A 22,303-nucleotide genomic window follows, 5' to 3' on the forward strand; every position below is an offset into this window, starting at 1 on the left:
GGATTTTTTCAGTATAAAAGAGATAATAAAAAATGTTGGGAATGACTAGGTTTTATTAATTTACATGATTATTTGGTTTAGAAAGAATAGAATGTTAGAAGTGGTTAAGTTTTGTTTTATATCATCATCATCATCATTGTTTAACGTCTGTTTTCCATGCTGGCATGGGTTGGACGGTTTGACTAGGGACTAGTGAGCTAGATGGCTGCACCAGGCTCCAATCTGATCTGGCAGAGTTTCTACAGCTGAATGCCCTTCCTAATGCCAACCACTCCGAGAGTGTAGTGGCTGCTTTTACGTGTTCCAGTGGTCTGGAGCAATGTGAAATAAAGTGTTTTACTCAAGGACACAATGTGCTGCCAAGTTTCAGACTCATGAACTTATGATCGTGAGCTAAATGCCCTAACCACAGAACCACGTGCCTTCTTACCTGTAAGGAATACAAAAGCTTCTACTGTGGCTTCTCACACCTGGCTATATTTCTCCTTTCTGCCTATTTGTCATCATCCATTTTCCATCGCTTGCTATATAAGTGCTGTTTACATCTGTTATCAATAAGTATTCCTAATTACAGTTGCTTGAAAAGCATCCTTTGATTTTATTACTCCTATTAGGTGGATCAGCTGTAGGATCCTGTTATGAGTGACTGTATCAGATACATGATGTGTAAGTACTATGGGAAGAGGTAGGTTGTTAAAGCTGCTCTCTATCAGTAGAATTCTGGTATTGGGAATTTTGGGTATCGTGGTTGGCTTTGTGTGTGTGTATGTATCATCATCGTTTAACGTCCGTGTTCCATGCTAGCACAGGTAAGGTGTAGTGCTTTTTAGGTGGCACAAGTACATGCAAGGTCAGTTTTGGCAAGTTTTTTTAGAGCTGGATGCCCTTCTGAACACCAACTACTTCACAGTATGGATTGGGTGCTTTTAAGTGGCACCTGCACTGACGGGGTCACCAAGTACTTGCAAGACAAAAACTTTTAAGAGAGGAGGAGGTGATGATGAAAAGGTTATAGTGAGACAGATATAGGTGTATTGCTGAAAAGGAAGAACAAGGTTACCTAGCTGGAGAGAGAAAGTTCAGGGATGAAGACAGAAACAGGTGTGCTACCGCAAAGAAAATACATGGTTGCCTGGCTTGAGGGAAGTGCAGCAGAGGGAAAGAGAGAGGGAGACCGCAGGATGGAGATGGTGGCAAAATACCAGGCATACTCACAAGGAACGGGGATCAGAGTATAAATGAGATGGTTGAGTAAAGGATGAGAGAGATACAGATAGTGACAAGTGCCAGGGCATAACCTTGAGGTTCAAATGCCATAATATAAGTAACCTGATATTGCGAAGGGAGTGCGATTAAAGAGTGCGAGTAAGCGGCGAAAGACCTGGGTATAAATAGAGTTGGAGGGGCTACTGGATTGCAGTGAAAAAGAGGAGCAGGGGTGTTAGGACAGGATTGGGGAGTGAGAGCTAGGCATAGTGAATGAAGGAGGAAATGCGAGAAAGAGAAGATATGTAAATTAATTTGTTGGGGTAGGGTGAGGGAAAAGTTTTCTTGTTATGTATGGGTGGAACACCCAGGTTGGGGGTTAGTGGATGGTAATAATAGAGTGAGACAAGGCATGTTGTTAGAACACATAGGTTGGGGTAAGCATAGAGCAATGATATAGTGGCACTGGGCCAAGAGGACAAGATTGGGGAGTGGGAGGTAACCATAGTACATGAAGCGAGAATGTGAGGAAGAGAAGGGATGTAGAGAGTGTGTGAGAAGTTTTCTACACAGCGCTTCTAGAATTCAGTTTTGCTGATGTGGGCAGGTCTTCTCAAGAATTTCGTATCGCCAGACATTTTGGGCCATAGTTATTTCCTCTATGAGGTCCAGCTTCCTGAGATCAATCCTTGCCACTTCATCTCATATCTTCCTGGGTCTCCCTCTTCCACAAGTACCATCCACTTTCAGTGATTGACACTTCTTTATGCAGCTGTCCTCATTCATACGCATCACATGTCCAAACCAATGTAGTCTTCTCCCTTGCATGCTACCTTTGATTCCTCTTTTGCCCAACCTTTCTCTCAATACATTTGCACTTTGTTGTATATGTGCACTGATGTTGCACATCCAACGGAGCATACTACCTTCGTTTCTCTCCAGTCTATGCATGTCTTCAGCATTCAGAGCCCATGTCTCACTACCATGGAGTATAGCCATTTGTACACAGGCATCATATGTGGAAATGTGCATAACAATGCATTAAAATATTAAAATATTTATAAATTCCATCCTAGGATTATTATTATTATTACTGTATGTGTACATGTGTGTATGAGAGAGAGTATATATGTATGTATTTCATCATCATTATATGTTTATGTTCTATGCTGATATAAGTCAGACCATTTAACAGCATCCAACAGGTGCAAAGACTACATCAAACTCCATTGATTGCTTTGATTTTTACAGCTGGATGCCTTTTTGTGGCACCAGCATAAATGAGGTCACTATGTACTCTGTATGACTGAGTGAGATTGCAGTTGTGAGGGAGGCAACCTTTTGTTTGGGGATGATGGGTTAGTGTAAGAGAAGGGGACCAAAACAACAAGTTTCTTGCTTTAGAGGAGTTACATGGCTATTCACATTGTAGAAGAGAGGATAAGAGTGACCTCTGGAAAGTGTTGAGGGATGGTAGGTAGAGAATATAAGGGAGAGGAAAGAGTAGGTGACTGACAACTGTGGAAATTGGGTAGAGTTGAGGTGTCACCAATGATACATCTGAGTCGGGGCAGGTAGGGGGAATCTATATTGGGATTAAAAAAGAAATTCCAAACATGGCAGCAAAACTTGGAATCAAAAGGTTTCAAAGTTAACTTAGTAAAGACTAAAGTATTAGTTTGTAAAAAGACAGTCAGGTCTCTACTGGGAAAATGAATTTACTTGATATGTTGAAAAGAGTTAGGTAGGAACCCCATATGATGTATCCAGATACAATGGCATCATTGGCAGATTGATAGAAAACAGTCTTGGTATATGGCATATGCACAGGAGCAATAAGGTCTAAAGGGCACATGGGAAATAGGATCTCAGGTTACCTAGGTAACTTAATTACCAGTGGAAGTGGTTGTTCTGAAAATATAGAATTACAGTAAGAATAGGCTGGAGAAATCTCAGGGAGCTATTACTTCTGTTGCTAAGAAGATTTCTCTTTCAGAGTGAAAGGCAGATTCATGTTTGTATACAAACTGCAATGTTACGTAATAGTGAGATGTAGGCCCTGAATGCATAGGTCCTTCAGAGGTTAGAAAGAAATAAAGCAGGCATGCTCAGCTGTATGTGCAATACCAGTGTGCTTGAAAGATGGAGTACAAACCTGTTGAGAGAAAAACTGCATAAGAGGAATCAGATGTACGTTGGTCTAGTTATGTGATACATATGGATAAGGACAGTTGTATCAAGAAATGTTCATTACATAGTGATGGAACTTGTGGAAGAATGAGACAGGATGACATGGAATGAAGACTAATCTAAGGATGAAGAAGATGGCAAAGAATCAAGATGACATGCAGTGTTACAGTGGTGGTAATGATGGAAGCTAGAAACATAATGTGTATGCACACGTTTCAGAACCACACTCAGTATGACTCTGTCATGTTTATACCTGCTACTCTTCCTCTCTTTGTCTTTCACATCACTCTTCTCTCCATCATTTCTCTACCAACTGTTGCTGTAATTAATGAAAGCAGAACTTGTTACTACATCACCCTTTCTTTGCTACCTGTCATTGCTCCTTCTCCCCTGAACCACTTCCTACTGACATCTATCCCTCATTCATGCAGTCCAAAGACATACCAGTAAATGAATAAAATACCATGAAGTTAGTAAAATGTTTTTCAAAATAGACAGGTTAGTGCAATAATGTACGGAAGTGTGTTCAATTTATTGCACAGAATGTCTTCAAGATTCTACCTAAGATTTGCTAATCTTATCGTTTCAGACCATCTACATTACCAGATGCTGTATCAAGTGTACCACCTTTAGATAATATGTGGATAGAATTGACTATAAAGAAAGCACAGCTCAAGCTAGAAAAATTAGATACCGATCTGAAAAATTATAAAAGTAATTCAATTAAAGAAAGCATAAGGTAAGACATAACATTTTATACATTGAATTTTTATCATCAATGTTCACTTTTCCATGCTTGCTTGGGTTGGATGGAGTTTAGTGGGGCAGATTTTCTTTGGTCAGATGCTCTACTTGTCGTCTTCTCAATTGTTTCCAAGCAAAGTAATTTTATCCTCGTAGCCAAACATGTTTTGCAGAATATTGAAAATGAAAATACTTTGATTTGCAGCAAACACAGAATTTCAAGGCTAGTGAGGAGAGAGAGAGAGAGAGAGAGAGAGAGACACACACACACACACACACACACACACACACACTTTCTCTCTCTCTCACTCTCTCTCTCATTAATTAGAGCATCTGAAGGAGTTAAACACAGAAAAGGTATATGGTATAAGTTATTAGATTGTTGAAATGCTGTTTAAAATGAAATCAACAGTATTGATTAAGAGGAAAACAACCCGGTGTGATTTCTTTTTACTTTCTTCAAGCCCATAGGAGGATTTGAACTCACTTTTCTGCTAAGTACCTACACATGGTATTTATTTTCAGCTAGATAGACCCGTTATTGAAACTTCAGTCATTTTGCAAAGGACATTTTGTAGTGCTGATATTCCCTAGCATTCCAAATCAGTTTATATTTTCAGATGTGACCATGAGCAAGTCCAGTCCTAATTGTTTTACTTGTCGCTTCCCTGTGTCAAATAATACTACACTCTATGCATTATATGTGGTGTATTATATATATATTAACAAGTTGTTTTAAACTATGGTATTGACAACAATAGCAATAATGATAATTTTCAGAAACAGATTGGAGTCGAAAATTTTGAAAATATTTCTATTCAGCCCAATCATTCATCTTTATGACTATTTTGCTTTTATACCAACATAGGTCTATGTAAACTTTAAACAAAGGAAAAAGTGTACAAACTGTATAAAATTAGGGCATAACTATAATATAAATATAATAATGGACATTTAGGAAGTCACATAATATATTGTAATATTTTACTAAGAACTAAATCGGTGAGCTGGCAGAATCGTTAGCAAACCAGGCAAAATGCTTAGTGGCATTTTGTCTGCCCTTACGTTCTAAGTTCAAATTCCACTGAAGTTGACTTTGCCTTTCATCCTTTTGGGGTTGATAAAATAAGTACCATGTGGAGCACGGGTTGGAGTAATTGACTTACTCCTTCCCCCTAAACTGCTGGCTCTGTGCCAAAATTTGAAATCAAAATTTTGTTAAGAACTCAGTTTATATGGTGATATTTAAACAATTTTACATTTCACTGATTTTTATCTGTACTGTCATAACATTTTTGTAGTTTTCAGTTATATTAGTTATGGAAGTAAAAGTTATATTAGGGTACTGAAAAATTATGCCGCATTTCATGTATATTTATCAGCATAAAACATTGTAAATATATTTGTTCATTTAGCGAGAATCATCTGCTGTGGGCATTGGAACTGTTAGATAACGTGATTTTAGTCTGCCCTTTCGCTTCAGTGACAGATGTCTGGTAGCCACACCCAACCAAATCTTGCTACCAGCAGTATATGTAATTTCAGTGCCCATTCAGGCACTGATGTTGCAATTAGCTAAGAGGCTTATTAAAAAAATTAAACCTGCAGTAGACGATGCGCATCTGCCAGTGGTATAAATATGTGTGCTTTTATGCATCATGCATCCATATGAGAGGTCCTCTCAAGGTAAATAAAGCAGCATTCAGCACTCTAACAATACTTCCTTCCATGTTAAGTTGGATATAAAGATCTCCTTTTGATATTAATACTGCTTCTGTCACTGACAATTGTTTTAATAAGTCCGCTGGCTATTTGCAACATCAGTGCTGGAAAAGACACTGAAATTGTGTATATTTTTGGTAGCGAGATTCGGCTGGTATGTGTCTACCAGGTGTCTGCTACTGATGAAACCGGGCAGGTTGAAATCACATGATTTGACCATTCTGCCTGTAGCTTACAATACTCATCTTCCAATGACATAAACATATGTGCTTTTATGCATCATGCATCCATATGAGAGGTCCTTTTAAGGCACTCTAACAATATATCCATGTTAACTTGGATATAAAAGATTGCCTTTTGCTACTAATGCTGCTTCTGTAGCTGATAATTAATTATTTAAAGTGATTTATGATTTCTTTACAAAATATAATTCCTTGTCCTGTTAATATTTGTTTCAAATATTTCTTTTTATTAACACCATATTTTCTTTTTCTTCACATTCTAGACGTGGAAATGATGATCTTGGAGACCATTATCTTGATATGGGTGATTTGTGTAATGCATTAAAATGTTATTCCAGAGCACGAGATTATTGTACCAGTCCAAAACATGTTGTGAACATGTGTCTCAATGTTATCAAGGTATTGTTTTCCCTTTGGAATATTGGTTTGTGTTCTATAAAGATAAACACTTTAAGTTTATACTATATGTACTATATTATTATTGAAATTTAATTTAGTTATATAATTCATTATTATTATTGTTATTGTTAATAAAAGTTAATTTTGATATTTGCCAGTAATCATCATATTATCACTATTTCCATTCCAAGTACTAAATAACATAACTTTCCTACTGCTTCTAGCAAACTATTTGAGCAGTCTCTTCTATGGCTGTTTTGTCTGCTGGTCCACAAAATCTATCATTTGATCAATAACTGATTTCAGTTTGAAATATGTTCATACATGTTGAGTCTATCCCAAATTGTTCAATTTTATGAGTTGTAGGATTAACATTGGAATAAATGAATCTTAAAATATTGTACAGGCAGGATTATTGAGCCTACCCAAAACAATCATTTGTAGTATTATTTATTAAAATGTGAGAATCACTGCTGCATTCCTTGACTGACTGTCATTTCATCATCTAAGAGTATCTTTTAGGTTTGCTAGAGAGAGTAAATGACATGTTTTACTCCACTTATTTATTGTATAATGAAATGTTTGTTTTTCCATATAAATGACTTTTGCGTTTGTTTCTATTAACTTTGTTTCACAGGTTAGCGTCTATTTAGAAAATTGGTCACATGTTATCAGTTATGTACAGAAGGCAGAGAGCACTACTGGACGTACTGAGGTAAAGCTGTTGGCTTTTTTGCTTTGTGACTGATGCTTTTAGAGAAATGTATTTTAAAATCTAGTAGATTTGTCAAAATTTCACTACATTGCTTCCTTATAAGCTGCATTTTATAATTGTTCCAATTCTCTTTGCTTAAAAGCACAAGCTAAATTTATTTCCAAGTGCAAATAAGCCAGTGATAAAAAAAAAAAAAAAATCCAAACACTAATTTTAAGACATACAACTATGGAAAGAAAATCCCCACTACTACTGTTGTTGTTACTACCCTTTGTTTCTGGTACTTAAAGGTTGGACACCATCAAGATTACATCATTGATATTAGCTCTCTTTTTCTTTGAAAATAACTGTATGACCAAAAATGACATTGAAGTGACATCTCTTAATAGTGTCATTTTGTGTGTAAGGGTGAGGTATTTTGCCACCTATTTACATACATTTTACTCCAGTAAGCATCGCATTTAGGCACCACCCAATTTTCTTTCATTAATATACTCATGTATTAAACTTCCCCTTAATGGGTTTAATCTAAGTTATTTCTGCCAACTCCTTTTATAATGCTATATCTACTAAATAGCGCTTAGCTATTTAGTAGATATAGCATTTGACCTCTAACCCCTGTAACATGGACCAAAGCATTAAACCCACCGCAGCCTGTGGAAATTCCTCCTGAGTGTGACTTTATTCATCTACTTACCACAGGATGGAATACCATGGATTATATTAACACCTTAATTGAAGTCCTTACCTTAACTCTTCTTACTATGTCTATCGCATTATTTTATTTTATTTTACCCTACTCTATTTTTTAACTGACTTTCACATATGTTAGTTCCCTAACATTTGGACCCTCTGAAGAAGCCTAGGGGCACATCCATTATCCAAACTCTATCCAGTGTCTGTTCATCCCTGTATATCACTGACGTGAATAACTTAGAAGTTTTTGTTGCCTCATGGTAGAAACGGTCATAAGGGATTAGTACCTGTACACACATCTATTATTATTCATTTGTTTCTACATATATGTGTGTGTGTGTATGTATGTATATATATATCTGTTTATGCAGTTATTGACTTATCTCATTTGTTAATTTTTATCACTCACACACGTTTGTAATCATTTAATAAATAGATATAATTGAATTTTTACTGGCTGATGTTTGTCGATTGTATATCCTCTCTATTTTCTTATTTGCCTTATATATATATATATATATGTCTATATATATATAGGGTCATCCCATAAACAATGCGGTTTTTTCAATTGCATAAACTAAAGTCAGAGGGGGACAGGATAAAATACCTGCAGCAATTTGCTATGTACTTATTCTTAGTGCAAGTTTTGAGGTGTACAATTCCATTTTAATCAATTTTTCAAAGCTATAATAGAAGTGACAAAACAACATATTTTGCATTATGAGATCAGTAAAGGCATCAATGCATCGGAAAGTGCGAGGAATATTAATGCAGTATATGGGGATTGGACAATAACTGTAAGACAGTGTCAGCGGTGGTTCCAGAAATTCCAAGCTTGAAATTACAGCCTAGAAGACAAGCCTTGTCCTGAAAGATCTATAGATTTCGACGAGGATGTCCTGCAAACCCTGTTGGAACAAAATCCCATCGTAACTGTTGAGGAACTAGCAGAAAAGCTTGGATTTGGTCATTCAACCATTCATCGATACCTGTGTACCATTGGAAAAGTGAGCAAATTGGGTCAGTGGGCTCCTCACAAACTTTCTGAGTTTAATCGCGAGCAGAGAGTGAATGTGTGTTCTTCTTTGCTGTCATGTCTCATGAATGAATCTTTTTTTGGACCGAATAGTGACTGGTGACGAGAAATATGTTCTCTATAAAAATATCAAGCTCTGAAGACAGTGGATGGGGGAAAGGAGAAACACTCGCACCCCAGGCTAAAAAAAGGTCTTCACCATGTAAGATGTTATTATCAGCTTGGTGGGATGTGAAAGGTTTAGTCCACTTTGAACTTTTAAACCCAAACCAAATGATAACAAAGGAGACCTACTGCACACAGCTTGATTGGCTTAAGTCAGCGCTAGAAGGAAAATGATCATCTTTCGTTTCAAAACGAAAGGTATTCTTCCCTCAAGATAATGCTCGGCCACATACAGTGAGAATGACATTCCAAGGCTGGAGCAGTTTGAATGAGAAACAATGCCCCACCCACCATATTCACTGGACATGGCCCCATCTGATTATCATTTATAATGCAGTCTTCAAAATCATTTGGACAGAAAATATATGAATTCTGTAGACGAGGTCAGAACAGTATTGGAGGAACATTTTTCTTCACAGACATGTGTATTTTGGAAGAAGGGCCTTACAAGTGTGCCAGATAGATGGAAAAGCATTGTAGAAAATGAAGGAAAGTATATTTTAAATTAAAAAAACGAAATTTATTTATTTTAATTTTGAGAAATATAAGAAGTATAAAAAGACTGCATTATTTATGGGATGACCCAGTATATATACACTTCATTTATTGTATTTTTAATTGCCTTCCTGAGAGGGAGTACATGGTGACCACTATCATACTTTATGGAAACCACCAACAGGATCTCGTTACTATCTATAAAAAGCATTTTGATTGGTGGGAGGAGGGAATTTATTCCATGTTGAGTTACATTCACAAAAAGTAAAATGGATGGCCAATTCAAAATGAACCTTGTAAGAAATTTTTATTCTATGTAAATTACTAATCCTTGTCTTCTGTTTCAGTCATTTTATTGTTTATTTAAAGGAGAAATGCTATTGTTTCCTGGCATTTTTTTCAGAAGGAGGTGGATCCAGTTGTACAGACAAAGTTGAAATGTGCGGCTGGACTTGCTGACTTAGCTACGGGCAAATACAAATCAGCTGCTAAAAATTTCTTGCAAGCTTCTTTTGATAATTTTAAATATCCTGAGGTAATTGTTTTATCTATAAATGGGCATGTATTTATATACACACAAATAGATTGCTGTCGTGTAATCCTGATTTTTATTTTTACTACCATTTATTAATTGTATAAGATACGTGCATATTTATAGAAGTATGTGGAATACAACAGATTGGAATTATTTTGAAGATTTGCGTCACTTTCAAATCAGTTTTCAGTTTAAAATTTTATACCATCTTTAATTTTATTTTCTCAAGAGTTATTTCTCTTTAACATGAGTTACGCCTCTTAGATGAATTCTTTTTTTTTTTTTTTCTGAATGCTTGTTAAATTTGGTTTATTTTTTGATACTTTTCAAGCTGTTATCTTCAAGCAATGTTGCCACTTATGGAGCCTTGTGTGCTTTGGCTTCGTTTGATCGACAAGAACTTCAAAAAAATGTCATCTCTAGTAGGTAAGTATATATCTAGAAAATATTCTATATACTTCTAATAAATTTTTTCATTGATTTGTCTAATGAAGCTTAGTTTTCTTTACGTGGAGATGACAAGTGTTGTTACACAGGGGCTAAGCTCATGACAAGATGTGTTTAGGTTTAACGTCTTAACATACATCTATCTAACCCCTTATGTCAAGAGGTTGGATCAGAGGATGTATGTTGCTGTTCATGATAGGTCTAGAAATTTTTTTTTAATTGGGCAACTGTATTGTTTTAGTGCAAAATTGTTTAATTAAAAAAACTATTCAGTAATTCAAATAAATATCATCTTAATACTCTCATTTGAACGGAAATTGATGTTATCTGAATGCAGCCTGTTGGAATACCTTGATGTTAATGATAAAATATGGACAAAGGAAGAAATTCTAGAAGTTCCTTAGTCTATTTTTGCTTGGTTTCTACTGCTCGATGCTCTAATGCCAATTACTTTACAGAGTGTATTGAGTGGTTTTTACACGACACCATCACCAGTGCTTTTTATGTGGCATCTTGATTTTCGGATATCACCTCTGTTGTGGTGGGCAAGTCATCATGAGTACAGCAGTGTTCTACATATCTTGGTCCTCTGTCATCTCCTTTGTAAGCTTAGTGTTTTGAGATACGCCTTCAATACTTTGTTCCATGTTTTCCTGGGATTCCCTCTTCCACAACTTTCCTCCACTTTAAGTGATCCACACTTCTTTATGCAACTGTCCTCATCCATCCTCATCACATGACCAGTGCAGTCTCTTCTCTTGCACACTCTTATGTGTCCAACTTTTCTTTCAATACACTGTGCTCTGCACACTTAAAAATTCTTCTGTATATGTTCTCTTAACTATTGTTTTGGCAAACTTATTTGAAAATTGTGTGTTTGACTGTATACCTTAGTCTGTATTAAATAATGTTATTGTCTCTATTCTGGAATTTTAATTATAAAGTTTATGCATTTTTATCAATTTTCCATTAAACATCTTGTTTACATTGCAGCTCTTTTAAGTTATTTTTGGAATCTGATTCTCAGCTACGTGATATTTTACATATGTTTTACCAATCGAAATATGATTCCTGCCTTAAACTGCTAGATGAGATTAAAGTAAGTGCATCGTTGCTATTTTCTGAGCTTTATTTTTATCAATTTTGATAGATGCTTGTCTATGTAAATATCTGAAATAGCTTAATCTGGAAATTCTTAATGTACACAGTTTAAAGTATTTGATTACTGATGCAGGACGTCAATGCTTGGCCTTTCACATGGGCCTTGTTTGTTTTACACATGGGAAGTATGGAAACGTTGTATTAAATTTTTTTGTGGGCCAATGAACTAAAAGTTAATCATCTTTCGAAAGAGCATATTACTTTGAAAACATTAACAATTTGTTGTAGAAATATAAAATATATAATATTTTAGTGATACGAAATGAACCCATCAGTTAGTGGTTTTAGTTCATTAGTTTCTATTATATGTGTGTTTGTGAGATTTGCTACTTAATGATTTTGTTATTGATTTTTTTGATTTTTAGAACACATTGTTACTGGATATGTATTTAGCCCCTCATGTAAAAGCACTTTATGTTCAAATTCGGAACAGAGCATTATGCCAGGTAAATATGATTTTATTTTAATATATTGCGTGATTTTAAGTATATTATTTGTTAAAAAATGTTAGAAATGTTTATACAATTTAATATTGCTCACTTAAAAAATTACAATATTAATTGTACAGATAGAACCATTATTAGATTAAGGTACTAACAGATGATCCCTTTCAGTTTACCTGTTTTGTAGTTATTATTTAATTTCTTGCTTTCAAGTAGTAACCATCCTACATTCTTGCTTATCAAGGACTACATTATCAAATGCATCCTGTTTTATATAAAATGATAGGAAGTGATTTGAGGTTGATTTGGCTGCTATTTCTTGCAAGTTATGTGCAAAGAGGCTTCATTCTTGATTCATAGTTGATTTGTTTGGTGTACAAAGAGTATCCAACTATACAATTATTCAAGAAACATGCAAGTATTCAAATTTGAGCCAGCTGTCTCTTCCTGCCAGTTCCCATTCTTAGATGGAACAAAGATCGTAGAATGATAAAAGAAAATGTAAGGTTTTGTTTTAAAAGTTTATTTTGTACACTTACCATTCAGTTGAGAGTGAAATTCAAAGAAGATTTTTCTGTAGTTTTCTGTTACTTTCTCAGATGATGATGATGATGTAGGTGACTAGTAATTAAGTTTAGTTAGTCTCTGGCTACTTTGAACATTATAATTTGGATTTTGGAAGTAACATTTGAGGGTATCTCTACCTGGTTGTGTAAATCTCAAGTATAAAAACATAGAAATGCTCAAATTTAATACCTCTGGCAGAATTTGAACTTGCAAAAATTGTGACATTTCACATGTTTGTCATAAAAAGAAGTTATAATTTGATTAAAAGTTTATATATATGTTATCCCAGATAATTTTGTTTGAAAACAACTAATATTTCTTTGTTTTCCTATATTAATTTATCACCATCATCTATTTACTTTCCATGTTGGCAATTGGTTGAATTAGTTATCATGGTCTGAGCCTGTTCTCATTTGAAGATTCTCTTTTTTTTAGATGAGTCAGAAACATCTTACTTGTGTTTAATTTTTGGTTTGGTCTCTATGGCTGCATGCTCTTCCTAACACCAACCACTTTACAGAGTGTATTGGTACATTTTGCTGTGGCATCAGCACAAGTAGTAAGGTTGCCTTTTCTATGGTGAGTGCAAAGAGTCTCTTCATTCAAAGTAGCATGACCAAAAGGATGAATAGAAGAGAAATTATGATGATGACTGTAATGAGTGACAAGGAAGTGGATAATGAGAGCATGCAGGAGAGACTGATGGTTAGTAATAATAATGAAGAATGATGATAGATGGGGATTGAATACAAACAGATCTGATGCTATCTTTTGTTACACAAATGGTATGTGGGAATGAGGTAGATGAGAGGATGAAGAGTTGGTAGTAATGGAAGGGAGAGTGATGGGCAGCTACATATTGGTTGCTGGTGAAGGGATTGAATTGAAAAACATTACGAGCAGCATGATAGGGGAAGATTGTGTGTGATAGGAGGTAATAGTTAGAGAGAGTGATGGCTGTCAATAGTGAATGATAAGGTAGTGAACAAGTAATGGAGAGGGAGAGAGAGATGGTTCACAATAGAGAATGGTAATAGAAGGTGGAGATTGAACACAGACAGTCAGTGCCATTGATATGTTGATGGCTTCACAGGAGAAAAGTAGAAAAATCATAGATGTGGCATATAATGATAGGAGAAATGATAATGATGTTGTCAGCACTGTAAATGAAGACTTAACTGGAATATAATAGGTACGTAACTCAAATGTAGATGTATATTCTGACCGTCATGACCATCATTTTATTGTGTTTTGCTGTTCTTGTGTGCATAAGCAGGTCTTCTCCAGCATCATATGTAGCCACTCTTTGTAGTCCTTTGTCATTTCCTTTGTGAGGTTCAGTTTCTTGAGATTAGTGTGTATTGCTCCATCACATGTCTTCTAGGTCTCTTTCATTCATGGGTTCAACCTCTTGGAGCACTCAACACTTGATACAACTAACATCCTCCATGTGCATCAGCAGAATTCCTCTGTCTTGCCCATTGTGTCCGATTTCTCTAACATCCATCTTTTCTTTTTGTTCATATGCACTAGCATTATATTTCCAGCTTAGCATACTCCACTTTTCACTAGCATTTACATATTCTCCATAAAAGTGCACATCTTGCTACCTTGTAATCATTGCACATCATACAGAAACATTATGCAGTTTACCCTTTACTCTGAGAAAGAAACTCGTTGTTGCCAGCAGAGATATGAATTGTCTGAACTGTCATTACCTTGTTTTCACTCATACTACAATGCTTTTGGACCATCCTCCTTCACTGTTAAACAGGTCAGCTTGGTTAGTAAAATTAAAAAGTGATCTTTCTGTACAAGTTACATCCTGGATGTGTATTTTTGTGAGAATAAATAATGGTTGTAATTTTAATTCTTGGTTAACTGTTGGAAAAAATCTGGGATACGGAAGTTGTTAATGTGGAAGATTAACTGTATGAAATAAGCTCAATCAGTGTGTAGCTACTCTGGATGTTTATATTAAATTTTAGAGGTGTGTATGAGTGTCTAATCTTTAACAATGTTATTGTATTTGAAACATTGGTTTGTTCAGATCATCAAATTAGGAGACTCCTCACATCAAAGAAATTGTTCATGATCACATAAACTAAATTGAATGAAATTAGCTGTAACATGTAACTTTATTTGCATAGAATAACATTTACACATCAATAAACATTCATAGTTTTACGTAGTTTTTAAGTATTTTGTCAGAATTCATAATGCTTGAAGTATGCCTATAGATTTTCTTTACCTCTTATACTTACTACTTATTTTATCTATTACAAAAGTTCATACTGAGATATTTTTGTTGCCTAGTTATTAAAAAGTTATACAAAGGGTAATGGAAACAAATTTAGTTCCAACTGGTAGTTAAGTACTTGACTTTTCTTTATAAGATACTGTTGAAATATTCTCAGACAGCTTTACACAGCCAAATTATCTTACTGCTGTTAGTTGCCCTTTACTGCAAAAGTTATCTACATATTATATTAGAACATTGTGTTAGTTTATTGTGCACATTTTTATTAAAAAAAAAGTGTAATCCATTTACTATTTTTGCACAGATATGCCTGTATGGTTGAAAAGTTTGCTTTCCAACCATGTGGTTTTGGGCTCAGTCCCACCGCATGACACCTTGGTCAAGAGTTTTCTGCTATAACCCTAGGCTGACCAAAACATTAACTAGATTTAGTTAGATGGAAATTGAAGAAGCCTGTATGTGTGTGTGTGTGTGAATTTGTATTTCCCTCATGTTTACTGGTTTGCAAACAATGGCTTCCCGACAGTGTTGCTTGCAGTTCACTGCAAAAGGATATTCAGGCTTCTTGATATGTGCAAACAAAAGACTCATCAAATAGTATTGTTTGTTTCCAGTTCTCTGTATAAAACATGTCCAGGCTGTTTGTTATTTGATACTATGTACTTCACATGAAAACAAGTGGGAGTTGGCCACAAGGAGAGTATCTAGCCTTAGAAAACTCTCCCTCAGCATATTCACATCTGACCCATGCAAGCATGGAAAAGTACACATCAAAAATGGTGGGGGTGTGGTGGCTGCATTGTTGTATGCTTTAAAAAATATGAAGATTGTTTACCAAAGATTCTTTGTTGTTATCTGCTTTTCTTAATATAAATTATTCTCATTGCTGTGTCCCATATTATAAACCTGAGGTAAATTCCTGATGAGATGATCTTGTCATCCAGTCTCATAATTCATGTTGTTAAAACTAATAAGTAAAATATGGCAATTACAATTTCCTACTCTTTCTAATACTTTGAAACTTATAAAAGGAATTACCTCCATTGTTAATATTATCATTGTTATGAAGGTGATGTACTTGGCACAAAGCGCTACATCAAGATAATTTATGAGATCAAATTTGGTGTGTCCAGATTCTGAGTTCAAAACTGATGCTAGCCTTGTTTTTATTCTCCCAGCATATCTTTTATGCACAAACTGTTCACAAATAGAATAATTTTTTTTTTTTTTTGTGAGGATGTGATCTAGTGTTTGGATAGGACCCTTTATATAGAGAATATGTATATGCATATATATATATATATGTATATAATCAAAATAAGCAACACAATTTTAAAGATGACTGCAGTACACACGTTTCATGCTACTCCATTTATTTAAGTAATGCGGGCATTACATTAAATGCAATATGTAGAGCAATCTTCAGCTGCACAGAAATGTAGAAAATTACAGTAGAATAGACATATTATAATTGTGGCAACATTTAAAATATAAGTGGGAAGAAGAATACATAAAAATCCATCTTGACATAGCCAAGGCTAGCAGGCTAGTAATTAGTTTTTGGATAATATCATACTATATTCTGGTGCCTAAACATAAGTACCATATTCAATTTTGAATCTAAATCTAAATATATATGTATATATATATATATATATATAAAGAATAAAGAGTTTTGAATGGTACAACAATGCACTATGATACAAAAAATGGACTATAAACCTGTTGTAATTTAGTTATCTATAGTCCAATGATATTTCGGAATACAATTCCTTCTTCAGATATTCTTAGATGGTGTCGCTGCTATAATCTTTTCCAATGGCTTTTCTTTATTCGGAAGTGTCTCAGCAGTGGTCTCACGAGGCTCCTTCTGAAATTCCTCATGAGAAGTTCATGAGGTCGGCTATGTCTCAACTTCGTGTGTGTTGGTACATTTGTAGCGCTGCTTCTAAGTTATGTGTTATACGTGCAGCTTCCTTTTTTTTTTGTTATAAGCAATAGATGAGCATATAAAAAATGAACCTACATGCATCTAGATGTAGCTAAATAATATATTGATTACCAATCTCCAGCCTGTTGTTAATTTGGGGTCATATATATCACCTTTAAAAGAAGACTATGCATATAAAAATTAAGTCAGTACTTTTAAAAATACACGGACGTCACTTCTCAGATTTGCTTTCTTAAAATTTGGAGGTTTAGGTTTTGTAAAGACAATAATTATTTTCTTTTTCAGTATTTTAGTCCTTATTTATCTGCCGAAATGCATAAAATGGCAGATGCTTTTAATACAAATGTCAAAGATCTGGAAGATGAATTAATGCAGCTGATATTGGATGGGCAAATTAATGCTAGAATAGACTCCCACAACAAGGTATTATGATATTTATATTTTTTATATTATGGTGTTTTCTTTTCAGAAACATTCAGCTTTCTCCAAATCATTTTCATTAGCTAAATTATGATTCTTTTAAAATAAACTCTCAGTTAGCATGCATTGTATGTAGTGATTGTGTTCAATCAATGCTACAATCAACCAGAGTATGTTAGCATAATTTTCTCAAATTGTTTTAATTACTACAAATATTGTATTGACACCATGTTTGAAAAATTAGTAAAGGAAAGAGCATTTAGCTGTAAAAACAAATACCCATTAATCACCAATATTATGTGTTGCAATGTTTGGAAATTGTCTTACCCATTCTGACATGGCAAAATGTTTGGAGAGAGTGCTTCACTTAAATTTTTTTTTCTATTCTATCTTGTGCTTATTATTTATGATGAACGATGATGATGATATCATTTAGCACTTTACATTGAAATACAATGCTAAATTTGTAAGCTAATCTTTTGTTAAAAATTTCCTGTTAATCTCAAATAATTGTTTCAATGCAAGTCATATTAAAAAGATGTTTAGAGTTTCAGTTTGCAAAATCTGTTTTTTGCTCCACTCAGCATCACTTGACTCTGAGCAATGACAGTAGTTTGGTTAGTATTTTAGCTTAGTTTGAGGGCCATTACTAACATGCCTTATAATTGCCAGTGTTGGAAAGTTGTTAATGAGAAAATATTCATGTAAATTTTTACCAGTGGAAATAATAATAATAAAACAAATATTGCAGAAATATATAAAATAATGAGCTTCTTTTTAGTTGTAAGTCTTGTATATACAAATCCTCTAAAAGGTTTTATAATGTTCATAGAAAATAAAAGCCTACCTAAGTTATCATTAGGTTACTTTTATTGAGGATTAATATAGGTATGTAGAGATATTTAAAAAAATATTAAACCATAGAAGTCATACTTCTATATTATACTTTAGTTAGTGAATAATTCATTTGATTAACTGATTTTAGAGAATGAAACATTTAATCATCAAAACCTATTTGTTACCAACTCACCTGAGACTGCCTTTGTTTCTATGAAGCAAACTTTTGTTCTAACCTGATCTAAATTTAAATCTTCCTTCAATACTTTCTGTTCCACACTTATATAATAATGACAAAAATATTTTACTAAATTCTTCATTATTTTAAAAATTAATTGAAACAATAGCAGTGTATTTTGAAAGAAATATGGTAACAAAAGGGTTAATGATACATTGGCTTTTATGAAGTATATAGTTATATATATAAATAAGTCAACACACTACCTGGTGAAAATTGTATATAACGTAAGCTGCTTGAAGTTGATATTAATTAATGCCAGTTACTTTTAGATGTATAAGTATTGAAATTTATCATATCCATTATCTTTTTAGAAGGTTTTTGAATTTTTTTGTGTTTTAATTTGTATTGCAGCTTTAAGTTTACTCTTTTATTTCTTTAGATATTGTATGCTAAAGATATAGATCAACGTAGTTCAACTTTTGAAAAATCTATAGCAATGGGTCAGGAATATGAACGTCGAACAAAAGTAAGTATTATTTAGAATAGTTGAATAAAATATTTCTGGCTTTCCCTCTCCTTTCTTAAGTGCTAAATTTCCATAGTACATTTGACTGGTTTAAATATTTTGAAATTGAAGGAATATTTCTTTAATTAATAAATATGTCTACCATCATCATCATCATCGATTAATGTCTGCTTTCCATGCTGGCATGGGTTGGATGGTTTGACTGAGGACTGGCAAGCCAGGAGGCTGCACCAGGCTCCAGTCAGATCTGGCAATGTTTCTACAGCTGGATGCCCTTCCTAATGCCAACCACTCCGAGAGTGTAGTGGGTGCTTTTTATGTGCCACTGGCATGGGAGCCAGTCGGGTGGGACCAGCATCGACCACGCTTGAATAATGCTTTTTATGTGCCACTAGCACAGGAGCCAGTGAGGCGGCACTGGCATCAACCATACTTGAATGGTGCTTTTTATGTACCACCAGCACTGGCATCAGCCACGCTCGAATGGTGCTTTTTATGTGCCAGTCAGGCAGTACTGGCATCAGCCACAACTACGATTTCATTTGACTCTACAGGTCTTCTCAAGTACATCATATTACCCGATGACTGAAGGGTACTTTTAAGCGGGCCGGTTATGCGACACTGGCATCAGCCATGGCTACGATCTCACTTGGCTTGCCAGGTCTTCTCAAGCACAGCATATCTCCAAATGTCTCAGTTGCTTGTCATTGCCTCTGTAAGGCCCATTGTTCGAAGGTCATGCTTCAGCACCTCTTCACATGTCTTCCTGGGTCTACCTCTTCCACAGGTTCCTTCCACTGTTAGGGTGTGACACTTCTTCACACAACTGTCTTCATCCATATGCAACACATGACCATACCAGCACAGTCTCTTGCACACCACATCTGATGCTTCTTATGTTCAACTTTTCTCTCAGGGCACTTACACTCTGTTGTGTATGCACACTGACATTACACATCCATGGAGCATACTATCTTCATTTCTTTCAAGCCTACACATGTCCTCAGCAGTCACAGCCCATGTTTCATTGCCGTGTAGCATGGCTGTTTGCACACATGCATCATACAGTTTACCTTTCATTCTGAACGAGAGGCCCTTTGTTACCAGCAGAGGTAGGAGCTCCCTGAACTTTACCCAGGCTATTCTTATTCTAGCAGCTATGCTCTTAGAGCATCCACCCCTGCTACTGACTTGGTCACCCAGGTAACAGAAGCTATCAACTATTTCTAGTTTTCCCCCTGGCATGTGATGGAATCTGTTTTCTGTACATCTTCACTGTGCATCTGTCACACACAAAAACTATCTTCTCAGTTAATCTTCCTTTGATATTGCTGCACCTCTTATGTGTCCATAGCTTATACCTGGTACTTCTTTTGGAGTTTCTACCTATGCCTTTTCTACAGATTGAGCAGAATGAAAATCAAAATATAGTCTACCTACCAGACTTTGATGGACTTTGAAGGAATAAAGCTTTTTGTATGAAAATTATTCACTGATTGGGCCATTTAAAATAATGAATGAATATTTACATAACTAGATTTCATTCATATTTTATTTATTTTTCATTCTAAATTTAAACTAATTTTTATAATTTTGAAATTGATTTCTTCCTTGTAGGCATTGATATTAAGGTCAGCTATGTTGAAATATCAAGTCCAGGTGAAGGTAAGCAGAGATTGAATTAACTCTAGAATAGCTATGAAACAAATTTATTTCATTTTCCCCATTTTTAGGTTGCATAACAAATAAATTTTACTTCCTATTTTAAACATTCCATTTTGCTTATTGCCACCCATCCATTTATTTAGCAAATTAACTGACTAATTCGCTTACAAACAAAAGTAGATTTTCAAAATGTATGCGACAAATATTTTGAACTTTATGAATATGAAGTTAAATGATTGATTTGATATGCAGCAATATTTTGATTTCATCTCGTTTTCTGTCATGGGTTATCAATTATGCTAAAGCATAAAACATTAGTTCCAAAGCTGCTGTGCTTATTGTTTACTCCTAATTTCAAAGCTGGGTATGATAGTTTTGGAATTTTTGATACAGATGACATTTTAAAGTATTTTTTTATCAATAGGTATCAATATTGTTATTTCCATAAGTAATACATACCCATCTATATGAGATGTTTGATTATTGATATTATCAAAATATCCCTTCAAATTTGTATTATAAATTTGTGAAATATTATGTAGAAATTTTCTAAAACCTATCTTTCTGAAGAGAAATTATCTGATTCTGTTTATGTACTGTCTCAAGTATAGATTTTAAAAATTTGTGAAAAGCTATTGAAAATTTTTGAGACACATTGATAAGGAAAAATTGACCAAATTGTATATTTGTTGAGTTCATCTGCCTCTTAAGTATAAAATACAACATTTATAACTTGATTAATTTTATGTAAATTTTTATCCTTCTGTCAGTATTGTTTGCAATTTTTAATTCAAAAACTCTTAATCTTTGTTATCAGTATTTATAACAATTATCAATAATTTTTGGAAACATTTAACTGACATCTTCTTTTAGCCCATTGTTCAAACCAAGTAGTTTTAAACAAAGTTTGCTGATGGAAGATGAGAAACATAACACTATTTTGTTTAAACCCTTTAGCATTCAGATTATTCTGTCAAGTGTGATGCTTATTTATTCACATTGCTTTGAATTAATTGTGAATTATCTCATTGTTTTGAGATTTCAATGGTATGATTGTTTATTTTTAGAATTTAGAATGACAATGTATAGTAGATGTAAGAACTTGGACCTGACCAGTTTGAACAAAAAAAAAGATAGAATATTTGGGCCAGATATGGCCTGTTTGAATGCTAAAGGGTTAAGTTAATTTTGTTTTTAAATTGAAAAAAATTGAAAATTAGAAAAAAAATTTGTAAAATTTACAATAAAAATTGTATCCATTATAGTCCTTCCTTTATCTTGGAAGAATTTGTACAAAGAATTCTTAAAAAAAGTTATCTTGTGTACAGATTTTATATTTTTTATTTAGATAATATTTTCAACTTTTCCAAATGGCTGTATGTAGTTTATCTTGTTAAATCTCTCACAATATTTTTGTGAATTTTTTTTTATAATCTGTTTGAAGGAATTAAAAAAAGAAGCAAATGATTGTTGATAAGGAATTATAGGTTTTGAAATAAGGAAAACAAAGACAAAATATATTTTATCCTTATTATATATATGTTTACCATATTTCATAGATGATTACCATATAGTTTTGATGGCCAAGTGTTTATTCGATTTTTTTTTCCATACTTTTTTTTATTCAAATGCTTGTTTTTTTTTTTGTCATAAACTCACAATAAACAATTTGTATTATTTAATATATATATATATATATA

The 22,303-nt window shown here is 34.1% G+C and overlaps 1 protein-coding gene across 6 annotated transcripts in view; it reads left to right on the forward strand.

Moving 5' to 3' along the window:
* LOC106877864 (COP9 signalosome complex subunit 1) overlaps positions 1-22,303 on the forward strand; it is a 128,887-nt gene that overhangs the window by 40,676 nt on the left and 65,908 nt on the right. For 5 of the 6 annotated variants that reach the window (XM_014926899.2, XM_014926900.2, XM_014926901.2 and 2 more), the window contains 10 exons: positions 3,986-4,135; positions 6,368-6,503; positions 7,141-7,218; positions 10,014-10,145; positions 10,477-10,571; positions 11,586-11,691; positions 12,119-12,199; positions 17,260-17,397; positions 18,852-18,938; positions 20,556-20,603. In XM_014926899.2, coding sequence (XP_014782385.1) covers positions 3,986-4,135; positions 6,368-6,503; positions 7,141-7,218; positions 10,014-10,145; positions 10,477-10,571; positions 11,586-11,691; positions 12,119-12,199; positions 17,260-17,397; positions 18,852-18,938; positions 20,556-20,603 — 1,051 coding nt within the window. The remainder of the gene's footprint in view (positions 1-3,985; positions 4,136-6,367; positions 6,504-7,140; positions 7,219-10,013; positions 10,146-10,476; positions 10,572-11,585; positions 11,692-12,118; positions 12,200-17,259; positions 17,398-18,851; positions 18,939-20,555; positions 20,604-22,303) is intronic. The other variant, XM_014926898.2, reaches the window with a different exon arrangement.

The sequence above is a fragment of the Octopus bimaculoides genome, chromosome 1 (assembly GCF_001194135.2).
Source record: "Octopus bimaculoides isolate UCB-OBI-ISO-001 chromosome 1, ASM119413v2, whole genome shotgun sequence".
Classification (NCBI taxonomy): domain Eukaryota; kingdom Metazoa; phylum Mollusca; class Cephalopoda; order Octopoda; family Octopodidae; genus Octopus; species Octopus bimaculoides.